The sequence below is a fragment of the Monodelphis domestica genome, chromosome 2 (genome assembly GCF_027887165.1).
Source record: "Monodelphis domestica isolate mMonDom1 chromosome 2, mMonDom1.pri, whole genome shotgun sequence".
Lineage (NCBI taxonomy): Eukaryota > Metazoa > Chordata > Mammalia > Didelphimorphia > Didelphidae > Monodelphis > Monodelphis domestica.
This window is the reverse complement of record NC_077228.1, coordinates 261,590,218-261,607,033: the sequence shown is the minus strand read 5'-3', so window position 1 is coordinate 261,607,033 and position 16,816 is coordinate 261,590,218. Positions and strand designations below refer to the sequence as shown.

The following is a 16,816-nucleotide window of genomic DNA, read 5'->3' as shown; positions in this document are numbered from 1 at the left end:
TAGAGCAAGGACAGAATAGCAGTTAACTTGAAATTCTCCCTTTGATTCTAGTTGTGACTACAGGAAAAATACCTAACCTCTCTCAATCTGTTTCATCCTTTTAATTAAATGATGGCAATTTACCTCAACTTTGTTCAGCTAAGAGCATATAAAACATTTTGCAAACATCCAAGTGCAATATATCATCTATTATTTGGCAAGTTCCTCAGACAGATTCTAGTTAGGTGGTTTTCTCTCAGACAAGGCTAAGTTCAGCGCTACTGCTATCTCAGCTAACCTTGATCATCTTTCCCCACTGGCTTCAGATGCTGTGTACCCACAAGAAATAGATGACAATTCCTGGGACTCTCAATAAGAACAGTGAAAGGAAGAAATATGGTTAAACTGAATAGTTTTTAAAGATGTCAAAACCACAGCCACAGATTAAGTTTCCTGGTTTATTGGGGTGGGGTGGGGGGGTGGAGGAGAAATGCTTGCATCCTCAACAAAACCGTATTCATATTCACTCAATCACACCGAAACACCTGTTTCAATAGACTGTAAAAGTGAAACAGCATTTCATTTCTATTGGAAGGGAAATAAGGATTAGGAAAACAAATCTAGGAAGCTTGGAAAGCCATGGTCCTGGTCCAAAGACCCAAACTGTTGCCATATTCTCATGGAGGACAAATGAGACCCAAAACTTTCTTGCATTGTTTTCCTCTCTGAATGGCAATGACCATTACTCAGGACTCACATTACCTTCCCCCACTTCCTTTAGAACTATGGTAGGAAATCCCTTTAGTAAATAGTAGAAAAACTAGTTTTTGAGATAGCCTACATTTTCCCTCCCTAACAATATCCTCACCCCTACAATCTGTCTAGTTGTTGAAAATGAGGCCATGAAATTTTTTTCTTCCAAAAAAGTTCCCCTGATGTGTGTGTGCATGTGTATACATATGTATAAAGGTGAATGGTAAATGCCTTTCCAAGAAATATTATCAGGACCAGAGTTCCATTCTATGGTTAGTATTCAATCAACTATTCTTTGGGGAGTTTTACTTTCATAACTGAGACCAATCCTGGGGGAAGCTACCTAGATTGCTGGCCCCTCTTCATTGGCTTTGATGGGATAGAGGTCGGGGTCTTTTGCCCAATATACTCCACTTTATGGTAGCAGAGTTCCAATTAAAAGGAAACTTTCCACATTTTTCGTGTTCATAGAATATTTCTCAGGATGGACTTTGTCAGGACTCAAAGAACAAGCTCCAACCAAAGGTTTTCTTGTATTGTTTTTACCCGGGAAGCAGGCTCTCACTCTCTCATGTGGATGGATTCTCTGATATTTAATGCAGCAACTCTGATGGAGCCTTTGCCCATAGTCATCACATTCAAAGATTTCTCTCCAGTGTGGATTCTCTGATGACGAACAAGGGCTGAGCTATACCTGAAAGCTTTCCCACACTCACTACATTCATAGGGATTCTCCCCTGTATGAATTCTCTGATGCTGAATAAGACCTGAGCTATAGGTGAATCTTCCACCACATTCCCTACATTCATAGGGTTTCTCTCCTGTGTGGATTCTCTGATGCTGATAAAGATGTGAACTCTGACTAAAGGCTTTTCCACATTCATTACATTCATAGGGCTTCTCTCCAGTATGAATTCTTTGATGATGAATAAGGGTTGAGCTCCGACTGAATGCTTTCCCACATTCATTACATTCATAAGGTTTTTCCCCAGTATGGATTCTCTGATGATGAGTAAGAGTTGAACTCCAACTAAAAGTTTTTCCACATTCATTACATTCATAGGGCTTCTCTCCAGTATGGATTCTCCTATGTAGAATAAGGGCAGAGCTACAACTGAAGGTTTTTCCACAGTCATTACATTCATAAGGTTTCTCTCCAGTGTGAATTCTCTGATGCTGAATAAGGTGTGAGCTCTGACTGAAGGCTTTCCCACATTCATTACATTCATAGGGCTTCTCCCCTGTATGGATTCTCTGATGCTGAATGAGGTCTGAAGTTCGATTAAAGCTTTTGCCACATTCATCACACTTATGGGGTTTATCTCCCACAGAGCCTCTCTGATGTATAACAAGGTTTGAATTAAGGCTAAAACTATTCCCAAATTCTTTGTATTGCTGAACTCTCTCACCTGTGGGAATTTTCTGGTCCTCAACTATCACTTGCCTAAAATCTCCCATCTTTCTCCTCAGTCTTTCCTCCATTGAGTTTCCCAGTTGCCTCTCTAAATTGCCTTCCCATTCACAGGCTTCTCCAAATTTGAGACTTGAAGGAACATCTTTTTGGAATCTTCCCAGCATCACTCCATGTGATTCTGCAGCTTCAGAAATGTCTTGATCATTCTGAGTTCTGGTCTCACCATCTGACAGAATAAACAGAAAACATACACTTTAGTGAGAAGAAACTAAAAGGGAAGGAAAGGAAAACTGGATGTCATTAACATATGCAGGACTAGAAGCATATGGCATTTACATGCCTGCCAAACAATAGAGGTAGGGAGACGGGACAAAATAGGGACATTAATATTCAGAGTTAAGAAAAATAAAGAAGGTAAAGGACACCAAATTCCAGAAGTATTCATCTCGGCACACAAAACCAAGAAAGAAGACAGATGTTGAATGGGCAGTGGCTGGTTAAGAAGGGTCTGAAACAGTGAAACTATTAGGTAGAGAAGCCAAGGGACAAATGGGCAAGCTGGAAAAAAGGACAAAAAAGGGCCTATCTAAAATGAAGGAATAAGCCAATAGAGGATTTGAATAGAAGTTATAATTGGGAAAGTAGTACATAAGTAGTAAGGAAAAGCAGTAATAACCCTAACCCTGCAGACAGAGAGGTTGAAAAGCAGAAGTGGAGAAACTTTAGCAAGACAGAAAAGGTTCTACTGCTTCCTACAGAACCTAGTCATTGGCTTTTTTCAACAAAACAAAGAGGGAGCAAAAAACAGTTATGTCCACTTCTGGTGTGTTGTCTTCTTTTTAAAAAATCCTTACTTTGTGTCTTAGCAAAAATTCTAAGAGAGAAGGGCAAGGGATAGACAAACAGGATTAAGTGACATGCCCAGGATCACACAGTTGGGCCAGATTTGACTCCAGACCTGGAGCTTTATTCAATGTGCCATCTAGCTTCCCTTCTCGTATGTTTAGGCACATTAGACCTGTCAGGGTAGAAACTTCAGTTTTTTTTCATGGTTACATGATTCTTGTCTCCCTCCCCATTCCAGAAGTTGACAGCAATTTCACTGGATTATACATACATTATCACTCAAGTTCTATTTCCACATTTTATTTATTTATTTATTTTCACAAGGGTAGAGATTTCAGTGCTCACATTCTGTCTTTATTTTTATTTTCTTATCATGAGATTTGTAACCATGAAAATGTGGGTTTCCAAGACTGTGAATTGCCAAAACTGTAAATGTTTCAGCCAAACTATAAAGATAATTTTTAGTGTCTTGATTTATATTAAAAATAAGTAGTCACCATGGGAAAAATTCCCAAATATGAAAATACTCAAGTCAGCTGGGTTTTATGGAGATTTTAATTAATACAAATGAAGAAATTAAGGGAAGAGAGAGAGAGAAAAGAGAAAATAGTAGAAAGGGCCTAGGCCATTTGGCCTTAAGGAAACAGTCAGTCTTTATCACTCACCACAAGATCATCTCAAGCAATCTCTAGTCCTTCACTGAAATCCTCAACTCCTGAACTGAGTTCAGAGACCCTCCTCTGACTCCTGAACTTGAGTTCAGAGAGCTCCTTTTAAAGAGAATTTTCTCTTATGTCACCTCCCCTAAATTTTCACATCTACCAATCATAGTAGACACTTTTCCCCAGGACTGCCCATTCTTAGTTCTCATCACTCTTTAGTTCTCACCTTCTCTGGGTATATTATATCTTCTGAGTATTTCACATCTCTTTTGCTAAGCTTGCCTTTTGTAAGTTGCTTGACCTTTTAGTGATTAATTTAACCTTTATAGGTACTTGGCACCCTTTTGTATTAGATCTAAAAATAGACCACCTAGCTTAGGGTTTTTGCTTCACTATAAGTATGAGTTGGGAACTTTTCATTGTTCAATCAGGAATTTGCAACTTTATCTTCCCCTAAGGCACTGTCTGAGCAGGGTGGAGTAATTTTAAAGTTCTCAATACATTCCTGACCAAGTACCTCCATTGTTAAAAATGGGGAACAGCTTAAATCAAATCTTCTGAAGTAGAGTCTGAGCAGTTTTAAGATTCACAGATTTCTTCTGAAATTTCAAGGGAAAGAAAACAATTATGAATGAACTAAACAATTATTTTAAGTTTGTTAGTCATTTAAAAGATGTGGGTGATCATGTGTCCCTTACTCACCTATACAAGAGCCACTCTGGAGTTCCTGGCTTTCAGCTGCCTTCAAATCCAGGACCCATGACTCTTCTTCTCCATCCATATGAGAAATAATCTCAGGATTTGGGAATGGAAAGCCTGCTCATAGGGAAAGAAATTTAATAGAAAACAGAACTGCTCCAGGATCCAGTCTTACTCTCAATATCTGCAGAGGCAGATGGAGAAAAAAGAAATATACTGGATGAACTAGATAAAAGGAATATGCTCTTGCAAGCAAGCTGAGGTAGGGTCAAGTTTATAATTTGGTCCTTCAAAGGTAAGTTTAGGTCCCTTCTCTCTATTAGGAAATCTTTAAGTAGAGACAATTATATTAGAGACAGAATGAAGTAACCTACAGCAACCAGACACATGGAAAAGGTAAAATTAGCCGAGGCATAATGTTCTCATACACAGAACAGAACAGCAGTCAGTGGACTTTCAATGTTCAACTTTCCTAGGAGGACCCAAGGATGAAAGATTAGGACTGATACTAAACCAATCCTCTGCTTAATGTTTTCACTGATTCCACTCAGCTACAATTTTCTTTTTTTTCAAGGAAACGTGTCATACCCAGTGAAAACACATTCCCGTAATTCTCCAGCATCACATCCCTGTAGAGGTCCCTCTGAGCAGGGTCCAGACGTTTCCATTCCTTCCGAATAAAGTACACAGCTACATCCTCAAATGTCACCAGTTCCTGTAAAAACACATTTCTCTATGCAATTCCAGGGCCATGGGAAAGGGCTGAAAGCATTAGGAAGTGAAATACTGGGTAAAGAGTTCTAAGCAAGGTGATGATGTAATATGAGTATTAATGAAGTAAAGCTAGGAAAAAACCAGGAGACAAACCATCACCCAACAAGAAAGGATTGTATACCTGGAAAGAGAAATGGGGATCAGGACCCAAGATAAAGTATTACTAGGAAGGCAATTTTCAATAAGAGATAAAGAAATTAAGTCACCTTTAAATAACAGTGGGATAGATGAAACTATAGCTCACCTGGGACTTGGCTTTTAGAAGTGAAATAGCCAACATCTGGTCTCCCAGATTACCTTCATTAAGAGAAGCAGGAACTTTGGGAGAAAGTGGTGCTGAGGGAGAAGGAAGTAATAGATTAAGTTTATATCTTTGTCCTGACACTCCCCAACCTACATAAAAGGAATTCACTAGAACCAGGAAAACCCTGTTCCCGTATACTTTACTTGCAGTGAATTCAAAATCCTCAACTAACTTTTATCAAATATATCTAGTACTTGATAAAAGGTTATCTTGGGGAGCTCTACAACTCTACTTAGATTTAATATTTATCCTTAAAAAAATTAACCTATTCTTAAACACATTCATAAAAAGCACAAATGAACCTATCTGCTTCAAATTACTCTACTATCCTCATAAATTCATTTACACTCATCATTACTATCAGTGTTCCTTAAATCGCATGTTCTTAAAGCCAAAAGTCCACAGGACAAAGATGTTCATCTTACTTCCACTCTGTATTGCTTCTGCAACATAAGGAGAAATGCAACCATTTTTTTTACCTCTCAAGAGTTGAGGAAATTTTGACCTGACTCGGGTCCTTAGAGTGACTGCTTCCTGCAAGGTACAAGTTGAGAGAGAGGAAAGGAGAGGGGAGGTGGAGAGGGAGAGAGAGGTGGAGAGAGGGGGAGGGGGGAAGAGAGGGAGAGGGAGAGGGAGAGAGAGAGAGAGAGAGAGAGAGAGAGAGAGAGAGACAGAGACAGAGACAGAGAGAGAGACAGAGAGAGAGACAGAGACAGAGAGACAGAGAGACAGAGGAGAGAGCCCTTGGATATTAACTTTTTACCAGGCTATCTGGACTATTCCACTTCTCATCTTCTTCTAATCTCTCCAGTCACTCCCTCCACTTAGGGAAACCATTTCAAAGTTGTCCTTTCCCATTCCTGTCCCTTCTATCTCAAGCTCTGCCAAATGCTCAATCATCCAAGTCACTCTGTCTCTCTTCCAATCCTAACCAACAGAAGGGAAAGCTAAGGGCATCACCTAGCCTACCTTTGGCTGAATATATAAAAAATATATCCTCAAAGAGTATATATAATACAATATAAATATATCCTATTTCTGTACTCAATTCACCATTTTTATCCCATAATTTCTATGTGTATATGTGCACCAATGAGTTAAGACTACAAATCTCTAGAAAACAGAGGTACGCACTATGACTTTGTACAGTGCTTCCCAATGATCAGTGAAAGAACTCAAGAAATATCACCCACTAGGGTGAAATAATACCACAGTAATTAAAAATTAAGCCTGAGTTTTCACAGTCCATATGACAGACAAAATCAATATAATACACATGTAACAGCTACGATTTCCTATTCTTGAATGTAACCTAAGGGACAATGGAAGCAATGTATTTCAGGATTCCAGTTCTTAAAAAGCACAGGCTTCTGCTGAAATGGAGTCAGCAGGACTAAGTAAGGGAAAGGCCCCAAACTTAACTCATTCAGATAAAAGCTTGGATTTCACGAGAAGAATGTCCCCAGTAGAGAATTCAAATTGACTCTAGATTAGAATAATACTTGATGAGACTATCTCAATGCCCCTTCTTGGAGGATCCCTTTATTCTATACTGCCATTGTTCTCTATCTTGCCACACTGGAGAAAGTTCCCCGGCTTTCATAGGAATCTATGTTCCTCACCACTCTCACGCAGAAGCTGAGGTTCCTGAGACACACAATCAGCTTGTGTTTCCATGAGATGCTCTGGAACTCCTGTCTTCTATTAGAGTACAGTACACAAGGAATGTGTTTTTAGTGACACTGGGAAAACACAATGGGGAAAAAAAGTTTGAAGAAAGACAACCACAGGAAATGCCTATTTATGTAATACTTTACAATTGCAATTATATTCATCTCATTTCCACAAATTTTACAAAGTAGGTGTTACTCATTTTGCAAAGAAGAAAACTGAGACTTGGAGAGATTAAGTAATTGCCTACAGTCACACAATAAGTAAATTACAGAGCAAGGAATCAAATCCAGATCAGCCAAATTCACTAATGAAATATGTTCAGTTTGGGATGTCACAATCATAAACTGGAGCATATCCATAGGAGGGCAGAAAATATGGGAGATGTGCTTGTAAATCATGCTACCTGATGATTAGCTGAAGAAATGTGAATACTGAAATGTGAAAACTTAAAAGAAAGATGGACATATAGCTGCCTTCAGGTATTTGAAAGCTGTCACAAAGAAGAATTAGATTCATTCTGTTTGAGCCCAGGTCAGAACTAGGAACAATGGGTAGACACAACAGAGAGGGAAGTTTTTAGGTTTCAAATAAGGGAAAACTTCAAAGAGCTTCCCAAAGTGGGATGGCTGCCTCAAGAGGACTAACTAAAAGTTGTTATGTGTTAGAAGGTAGTCCTGTTCAGATATAAGCTGAACTAAAAATATCTCTTGAGTTCCTTCTAATTCTGAGATTCTGTAACTCTTCTGATTCAATGATATTTTCACTATATCAACAACATCAGGAAAAGGGCAGCTATAACCTGACTAATGTTTTCCAACTACAAAAAGGACTTGTGTGTCTGAAACCACCCCCACTTAAAATATTTATGAGTGAAAAATCATAAACAACTCAACAGAAACAAATACTATACTATCTAATACTACTAGCTATTAAAAATAAGTGTTTCCACTGATATATAAAACTGTTTATATGGAATTAAGTAAAAAATGGGGAAAAATATATACACACATAATCTATGTGAGCAAAGGGTGATGTCAATTGTTTAAATTCATGAGGTTCTTTTTCTATAAGTTATTTTATGTTATAACTTCTAAAACAACACATCATTTTCTAGGTTACACAAGAATTCTAACTCTTCTGTTAAGGTTTAGAATTAAACTTGGTGAATACCTATTTTTTCAAGGCCCAAGGGCTAGTGAACCACCTTTAAGGTGGTCTTTGGGCTCACACTACCTTTTATAAGTCATCTACAATCTTTGATAATCTTTTGAGATTCTGTGGACAGCAGCATCTGCCTTTTCTTCCAAGGCAGTTTTCTAAGAGCTTTTAGTTGGTAAGGGAACCATCTCTTCCTTCTCCTCTGGGTCAGACATTTAGCTTATGCTAATAAACTGTGTCTGGGACCATTATTTAGAATTATCATATTAGAAAAGAAGTGAGTCTACATTTTTCTATATCTCCATTACTTCCGTTCCTAGTTGCTACAAAAAACTTTGTCAGAATAAAGCTTCAATCCCTAGGTGGAAGCTCCAACTTCAGGACAGAATAGTAAGTAATCAAACACTGAATAGAGGGATAATCCCTGGATGATTTATGCCACAATTGACTTGCTTGCCTTTTGCCTTTTCCTTTACCCCTAATACCTAGCTGGGAAGACTTAATTGTGAGATCAACAGACCTAAAGCAGGTTTGTCAGCCATCTCAGTGAAGAATTCCAGAAACAATGAAAAATGGTTTCTGTCCTTTAAAAATACAGAAACAACATTACAGCCTGCTGGCCAAATATAGCATCGAGGGGAGGGAAAATGCTCAGGTGATGGTTTGGTGTCCACTTTTATAGAGACCCTTTAAAGATCCTAATTCAGATAGGTAGTAGCTAGGAGTAATAGCTCATATTTGCAAAGTTCCCTAAAATTTTCAAAGTGCAAAAGATCACACAACCCCTTGAAGTATGTAGTATAAGTACTATAATAACCAATTCTCATATAAGGAAACTAGGATTCCGACAGGCCCAAGGCCACACAACTAGAAAATCTCAGGCAGAATTCAAGTCTTTATTTTCTTGCCTTGAGTCTAGGCATCATGTTATTCTGCTTCCCAAGTACCAGTGACTATACAAAATGCTAAGTAGTTCTGCCCACCATAATAAAGCTGATGAACTCTAGTCTTCAGTCAGGACCAGAAGAGAGTTAAGGTGAACCAAATAACTATATCACTCCTCTGGAGCCATACCGCTCATTCTTGATTACATAAATAGATTCCTTCTCACCACTCACTGCTACGATTTCTAAAACTACTTCAGCACATTCAAATGCCAAATTCATTCATGAGAAGGGTCTGTAATGCAAGGAAATGAGGAACTGAGACCAAAATCTAGAGTCTGAGCAGAGAAAAAACCACTTCAACTTGAGATAATGCCCGAGTAAGGCTCTGATGATCTCTCCCACAAGACTGGGAGAACAAAGGCAGATGTTGAAAGATATTCTTCAGAATGAATCCCCAGAGACTGGCACAATCAATATTTTCCAATGGAAATACAAACCATTATCCCAACAGCTGGAGACCTATGCTGTACCCAAAAAGAATCCTCAAGGGGGATCAGGGAACTTCCTCAATGCACCTACCAATCCCACACCTTAGAAACAGGGAGTTATAGCAAGGGTAACAAGAACAATACAAAATACAATGCCCTTGCTGAATTCCTTCCCTTTGTCAGATGCTAGGGGCCAAAGAGTCAGCCATCCTAAATTTAAAACCCAATCTTTTATCTGAGGGATGTTCATTCAATCTGGTACATATGCTATGTGCGAACAAACTAAATTAGAAAAGGTCATGTAAATGTCCTTTTAAATAACCAGTGAGCCATTTATAGTCATCAAATAAGCACTACCTAGTTTTGGCTACTTGGGTTTATTTTCAGTCACTGAGCATCAGTTATACTTGTGTTTCACATTGGGCTTTGTAGATGATCAATAAATGCCTCATTAATTGTACTGGGTATTAGTTTTTATGTGGTGTTGAGAAAATTATGGTACAAAGACTGCTAGTGGGTATGTGTCCATCTCTCTAACAAAGAAATTCTGTTCAACAAACATTTATTAATCACCTATTTTATGCAAGGTGTACTAGGTATAGGGGATATTTTCCAAGCAAAATAAACCAACAATCCTTGCCTTCAAGAAGCTTAAATACTTGGGGGAGGGGGGGTGTAAGAAGAATACATTACATATATAGTTAAATTAAAACAAGGATAGCAAGGGGAAGGGAAAAAGTATTTATGTAGCACCTCCTATGTGCTGTGTAAAGTACTTCATAAATATTGTCTCATTTTATTTATTTTATCCATTTAAAAGAAGAAAGAATTAACAAACTTCATGGAGGAAGTGGTGCTTGATTTAAAAGCTTTGAAGGTAAGGATTCCAGACAAGTGAGTGATCATATTGCAAATTCAGGGATCATATTACTGTGTTCCTATGTCAAGTTAGACTCAAGTTTTTCATCCAGTAGTTTAAAGAGACCTGTTCTGACTAACTGCTTTATAACCTCCCTGAGTGTTAGTTTGTTAATTTATTTAAAATAAAATATGACTAGACAATTTTCTGAGGTCCCTTTGGCTATTATTGTTATTTTCTTGCTGTGGACTGAAGTAGTTTATGGTAAAATAAATTATTTCCCTAAGTTACCATTATTGGGAAAATATGGACAGTCAGGACACTCGTTCCAGAATCCTGGCGCTGACATTTACTAGCAGGCTATGACCTTGGTCAAGTCAAGTATCCTCGGAAGCTTCAGTTTCTCCATCTAAAAGACTTGATTATATTTGCTTAACTTGGCACCCCCAGGACCTTTGGGAAGAAAATGCTCGGTAAACCTTAAAATGATTATGTTATTACTGCTACCAGTAAGAGTCTGCAACTCTCTTTGATCTGCTAAATGCCTCAGCTGCTTGTTGGGGGGGGGGGGTGTTTTGTTTCTGAGTGACAGTATCTGAAAAGAGGCCCAAAGAAGAGGTCATGGTGAAGGTTCAACCCACAATGCTCCCACCCCAACACTTCTCTTTCCATAGCCCTTTGCTGCACAGTTCGGCTGGGGCAAGGCTGTGAACACCAAGAGTGGCAGAGGAGATGGAGAAAGAGGGAAGAAAAGCAGGAGGGAAGGAGAGAAGAAAAACAGGAGAGGAGGCGAGGAGAGGATAACGGGAAGGGCAGCAGGAGACTGGGGGAGGAGAGAAAGTCGGTCGTAAATGGAAAAGGGAGGGCAAAAGTGACGCGGAAGCGGTCTGAGGCGCACCCCAAGGCCGGTTTAGGGGACTCCGGTGTGGCCGTAAATACGGAGCTACCCCGCTTCCCCCACGCCCTGCACCCCCGCGGGCCCTCGGGTCACTCCGCACGCAGTCCGTGCCTCACTCACCAGGAGCCTGGAGCCTGGAGCAGTCTAGGGGGAAGAGATGGGGACTCAGCCGTGGGCTGCGGGGACAAGAAACCAAAGGACCGGGAAACACACAGGACCTTTCGGACCCCAGCCACGCACGCCAGAAGGACAGAACAATGGCCGGAAACTCCCTCCGAATTCCCTTCCGGGTGTTGCCTCTCGACCACTCTAGGAAACCCGGAAGTCTCCTCCTCCGTGGTTCGGGGGTTTGGTGGCTCTGGCCCTGCTGGTTTGGGAAGAGGTAGCGGCCTTGGAAGCGAGCCCGCCGTCTCCTCGCCCAGTATCGTCCCCGCCCTTCCCTTGCTCCGCCTCGAGCCGCGGAGACGGATCGAGCCCCTTCCTCCAGGCCACTTCCCCGAAGGAGGAGCCCAGGACGCAGAGGAGAATCCTCTCTCCGGCCTTTCCAAGCTATGGACAGTCAGGGTGGGCTGGGTCTTTTGTGCCCTTAATCTTGAGACTGTTCAGGATCAAATGCCCTGGCTACTTTCCCCATTACTGTCGAGGGTAACCCCAATCTCCCTATTGTCAGGCTCATATAGCCTAGGAGTTATCCTGGATTCCTCACTGTCTCCCCACCCCTACCCCATCCCCAATCTAGGCTGTTGCCAAGGCTTGTCGATTTCACCTTTGCAGCATCTGTCGTACAGAACCTGCCTGCATCTCTCTGACACTGCCACCTCTGGTGCAAGCCCTTCATTGCTTCATGCCTGGGTTATTGCAGTAGCTGCCCGTGGGGCTTGCCTGCCTCCAGTTTCTCCCCACTCCAATCCATTCTCCATTCAGCTACAAAAATGATTTTTCTATAGAGTAGATCTAATCATACCCTCCCCCCACATACACACACACTATTCCCCCAATTCAGTAAACTCCAATGACTTCCTATTGCTTCCAGGAACAAATATATTCTGTTTCGCTTTAAAATCTCTTCAAATCCCTAGTCCCTTCCTAACCTTTCTAGCCCCTTATATCTTACTCTACTTACTTTGAGATCCAGTGGCATTGACATTCTTGCTGTCCTTTGCATAACTATCCTCAAACTTCTCTTCTTACAACATAGTATTTCATTTGGTAATCTTACCAGCTCTCACGGACACTATTAATATTATTTTTAATAACCCTTACCTTCAGTCTTAGAATCAATACTGTGTGTTGATTCCAAGGCAGAAGAGTGGTTAGGGCTAGGCAATGGGGGTTAAGTGACTTGCCCAGGGTCACACAGCTGGAAAGTGGCTGAGACCAGATTTGACCCTAGGACCTCCCATTTCTAGGCCTGGCTCTCAATCCACTGAGCTACCCAGCTGCCCCTGAGACATTTTGAAATGGAAAAATAGGAGTCAAGAAAAAAGAAAAATATAGATTTTTTATCCATTCAAAAGGGGCAATTTGGGATTGAATTGTTAATGCTAATGGGGGATGAGAAACATGTCTTAGAATTCTGATATTTTTAAGGGTCATAGTAAAAGTTAATTAATTTTAATAGTTTAAAACTGCACTAAGACTTTTAGGATGCCCTACATGACAGAGGGCCTGAGAATGACTTTGTTCTGTTTTGATGGTCTCAGGGGAAGACTGCAGTGAAAGAACAGGGGACTATGAAGGACTGAAAGAAAAAGAAAAGTAAAAACTTGGAAATCAGGAATGCAGCAAGGGGAAGAAAAGGTCCACAATAGAGCTGAAACAGACCATTTCATTCATAGATCACAAATGTCAATCAAAACTTCCCCTTCTTTTACCCCTTTCTTTGTTAGGATGAGATCAAAGAGAGGGAAAAAAAGTGGGCAGGATGGAAGGACATAGTTAACAATTATAACCATGAATTATCCATAAAATGGAGAATGGTCAAAGAATAGATTTAAAAAATAGAATCTGGCCATATGTTCCTTACAAGAAACACCCATAAAACACAAAGATGAAGCTGTCCAGACTCTTCATGATCTTGACTGGGTCTAAGCCCCTAGAAGGGAAGCCAAGAGCTGGGAGAATATGGGTGGAAAGTGTTATTGGCTGGAAGGATAGACTTGGGGTTCGGGAAGGATACCTTTTGCAAGCATGCAAGACTCCAAAACTTAGCTTAAAAACAAAAAAGAGATTTATTAATTTAGAAAGTAATGTTGAGAGTGGCCAGGAGGATAGCAAGGTGTAACAGCAAGATGGGGAGCAGTTCCTGGGAGGACAGCATGAAAGGGAAGGCTGTTCCCCTTGGGGACAGCATGGATGGAAAGGCTGTCCCCCAGACAACATCAGTTCTGGGGTTTATATGCTCTTTAGATGCTATGTCCTGGTATGGACTTGACCTAGAGTATTAGTCCCTCAGGCATTTGGTGGGGTGAGGTGGTCATCTGACTGGGGCCTGCCTGGAGGCATAAAGATTCATCTCTTTGTCCATCTTAAATCTAGAGGACAAAAGAGGGTAAACATCTCAGGACCCTAGGTGGGGTCATTGGGTGTTTGTAGGTTAAGAGTCACAAGGCTGCAAGGGCAAGGGAGTTTCCCTGGTAATAGTTCACCTGGGTTTCTGGGGTACAGTGCCCATGTCAGAAAGGTTAAAGATTAAGGGAGAAAGGTCATAGGTATAAGAAACACACAAAGAGGCACAGAGATCTTCAGCATCATGTCAGCCTGTCAGCTCCTCCTCAACAGGACAGAGAGAGAGTGAGTGAGCTGAACTGATTTTATTGAGGATTGTAGCCATGGGGGTTGCAGGATGTCAATCAAACATGTGGCACATCAGAATTTATAACAGTACTTACAACCAAAAGGAAGGATGGCAATACAATAGAATAGTACCACCAGTTGCCCAGGAAAGAAGCTCATGTGAAACCTTCTCCTTTTGGGCACACTGGCACCAGCTAATACAAATGCAAAGGTCAGTCTTTGACATTACAAAGGACCTTTAGGATTTGACTGCTAGCTTTCAGACAGCAGACAGTAGTAAAGGTTTGATTTTTAAATTCCACGAAATTTAAGCCCCATTCAATTTAAAGATTCAGAAATCAATCATGTGAAATATTAGAAATATATTCATAAGTCTGGTCCATGAACACTTTGTTCATTAGAGTCAGCTTTTGAATACATCTTCAATATCTTCATGATTTTTAAGGGTCACAGAAAAAGGTAATTAATTTTAATAGTTGAAAACTACACTAAGACTTTTAGGATGTCTGCCTCAGTCTCCCCATAGTCTCCCCTAAATTTTAACTGTTACAGTTGGCGACCACTAAATTGGATGAGAACTTCTCAAATTTTTTAGCCTAGATAATGATTTTTTTAAAGCCACGTTTCTCCAAGATGCTTTTTAGAAAACCATCTTGATCAGCTCCTGCCTGTGGCCCTCTCTGACTCCTGCTTCTGCTCCTGGCCTCTCACCTGGTACCCGATCTCCCGGCCCTGCCTGCCTGTTTCTGCAGCCCCAGAGCCACGAGCATGACCCCAGCCAGCTCATCACCCAGATCCTTGGAGCAGATCGCTCAGGACTCATTGCGACCAGCTGGTGACAGTATTGGCCACGTAGGTGGAAAGGAGAACTGGTAATTTTCCCTTAGGCTAAGCCTCCACGTGGATGGGGGTATTGACCACAGGGTGTTCAGAGAAAGGGAGAGGAGAAGAAACAGATTTTTCAAACAGAAACTTAAAAAGCAATGGGCTGTTTAAAAGGATACCTTTTGACTGTTCTGGTAATTTCATTGACTTCACCAGCCTGTCAGGGAGCAGACAGCCCAAAGATTCAACTTTAACTTTGGGGAGGCAAATGGGCTCAGCGAACTGATAGCCAGGCCTATATAGCCAGGCCTAAAGACATGCGGTCCTGGGTTAAAATCTGGCCTCAGATACTTCCCAGCTGTGGGGCCCTGGACAGGTCCCTTGAACCCCATTGCCTAGCCCTTACCACTCTGCCTTCGGACAATAGACATTTAAATGGATAAGAACCCAAGGAACTTAAAGACTGGACATTTTAAGGCATTTCAGACTCCAATGGTTTATAAAAAATAATCTCTGTATTGCATTTTGATATTTGCTTTGTTTAAGGTTTAACTTTGTGATGTTAAATTCATATATTACTGGATTGAATATTATTCTGTTACACTAAAGGTTGATTGAATTTATTTTGAATGTACTAAGTTTTAAAATTCTGTTGTTTTTCCCCTATAACTATTGAACAAATATTATTGTAATTAAGCCCATATTAAAAAAAAAACGCCTTTATATTTTGACTTTGTAAATTATCACATAGATGGACTTCAGAACTGGTTACAATTGCTAGAACAACCTTTGGAAATTTTAATATGCTAAATATCTCAAATGATTTTAAGGGTTTTTTAAATATGATTTTGGAATTCTTTTTTTTAACAATCTCTGGTTATTTTTGCCTGCCCCTACCACAAGGTAAGACCCATTCTAGTAGCTGAAGTGAAATACATTTTATAATCCCCAACCTTCCCGCATTTCTAAATATGTGAATGGAAGTTGGGGCAGTTAATCTCAGGGCATTTGTATCCCTATAAGCCTCCAAGAAAAAGGAGCACCCCTTTATTTATACTCTTCAGCTCACTACTTTACTTGCACCAGAATGATATATAGATTTCTTGATTATGTTCTAAACTCAAGATGAGTTTTACTTTGTTTTAAAAATATGTTTATCACCAAGGTTGAAAGATTGCTACATTTGTAAAAACTTGTGACAAATATCCATCAATTCATAGGCTTTTAAATGTCATACAACTTATGTGAAATGTGAAAGTGTGTTTGTTGCTATTGTAATTAATTGGGCTATTGAGAATTTGGAGGATATTGGTACTACATATTTGTACTACTGTTCAATTCATTTGCCTTCTACTCACAGTGATCATGGCCAGATACAAAGAGGAAATGGATCTCATTTTTGGTGAGAAAGCCTTGTAATCTTTATTTTCTTAGCTGACACAGTATGTCAATGATTATAAGCTATATTTTGGAATTTTTAAAAGACTTTTATTATATTTTTCTTGCATGTGCAATATACTATTTGTTTTTTAATTTTTTTCTCGCTTTTTTATATTTGAAGCACATGTCACCAGCATTAAGATTTTCTTTAACTTTTTGACTTTTCAGTAATATAAGTTTGAAATACATTTGCCAATGCATGCCCTAAAAACCTAGAGACTATAAAAATGATGCCACTAATTATTTAAATAAATTATGGGACTTTGCTTAACGATTCTGTCTGATTCCAGGACAAGATATACACACAAGAGCCATTGCACAGAACCAAAGAAAAACCAATCCAGGATGGATTGATGCACT

At 40.0% G+C, this 16,816-nt stretch overlaps 1 protein-coding gene across 2 annotated transcripts; it reads right to left on the bottom strand.

Annotated features, from left to right (window-relative positions):
* Nucleotides 1–423: 423 nt before the first annotated feature.
* On the bottom strand, nucleotides 424–11,654 carry ZNF3 (zinc finger protein 3). Of its 2 annotated transcripts, XM_016430871.2 has the most exons (6): nucleotides 11,516–11,654; nucleotides 7,054–7,173; nucleotides 5,372–5,463; nucleotides 4,942–5,068; nucleotides 4,357–4,470; nucleotides 424–2,372 (listed from the first exon to the last, which is right to left on the bottom strand). In XM_016430871.2, exons 2-6 carry the CDS (start codon nucleotides 7,106–7,108, stop codon nucleotides 1,294–1,296), a joined length of 1,467 nt encoding a protein of 488 aa, XP_016286357.1. In that variant the 5' UTR covers nucleotides 7,109–7,173; nucleotides 11,516–11,654; the 3' UTR covers nucleotides 424–1,293. The 2 variants fall into 2 exon arrangements, with proteins under 2 accessions (XP_016286357.1, XP_056673764.1); XM_056817786.1 differs by lacking the exon at nucleotides 7,054–7,173 and having other exon boundaries at nucleotides 11,516–11,638.
* Nucleotides 11,655–16,816: the final 5,162 nt, after the last annotated feature.

Bases quoted from the DNA above. Each gene is read 5' to 3' on its own strand.
- ZNF3 (XM_016430871.2), bottom strand. From the start codon at position 7,108: ATGGAAACACAAGCTGATTGTGTGTCTCAGGAACCTCAGCTTCTGCGT. The intron at 5,464-7,053 runs GTGAGGAACATA...CTTCTCCCTCAG, and splicing joins TCAGCTTCTGCGTGAGAGTG to CACCACTTTCTCCCAAAGTT. The intron at 4,471-4,941 runs GTATGACACGTT...CCCTATGAGCAG, and splicing joins CGGGAATGTGTTTTCACTGG to GCTTTCCATTCCCAAATCCT.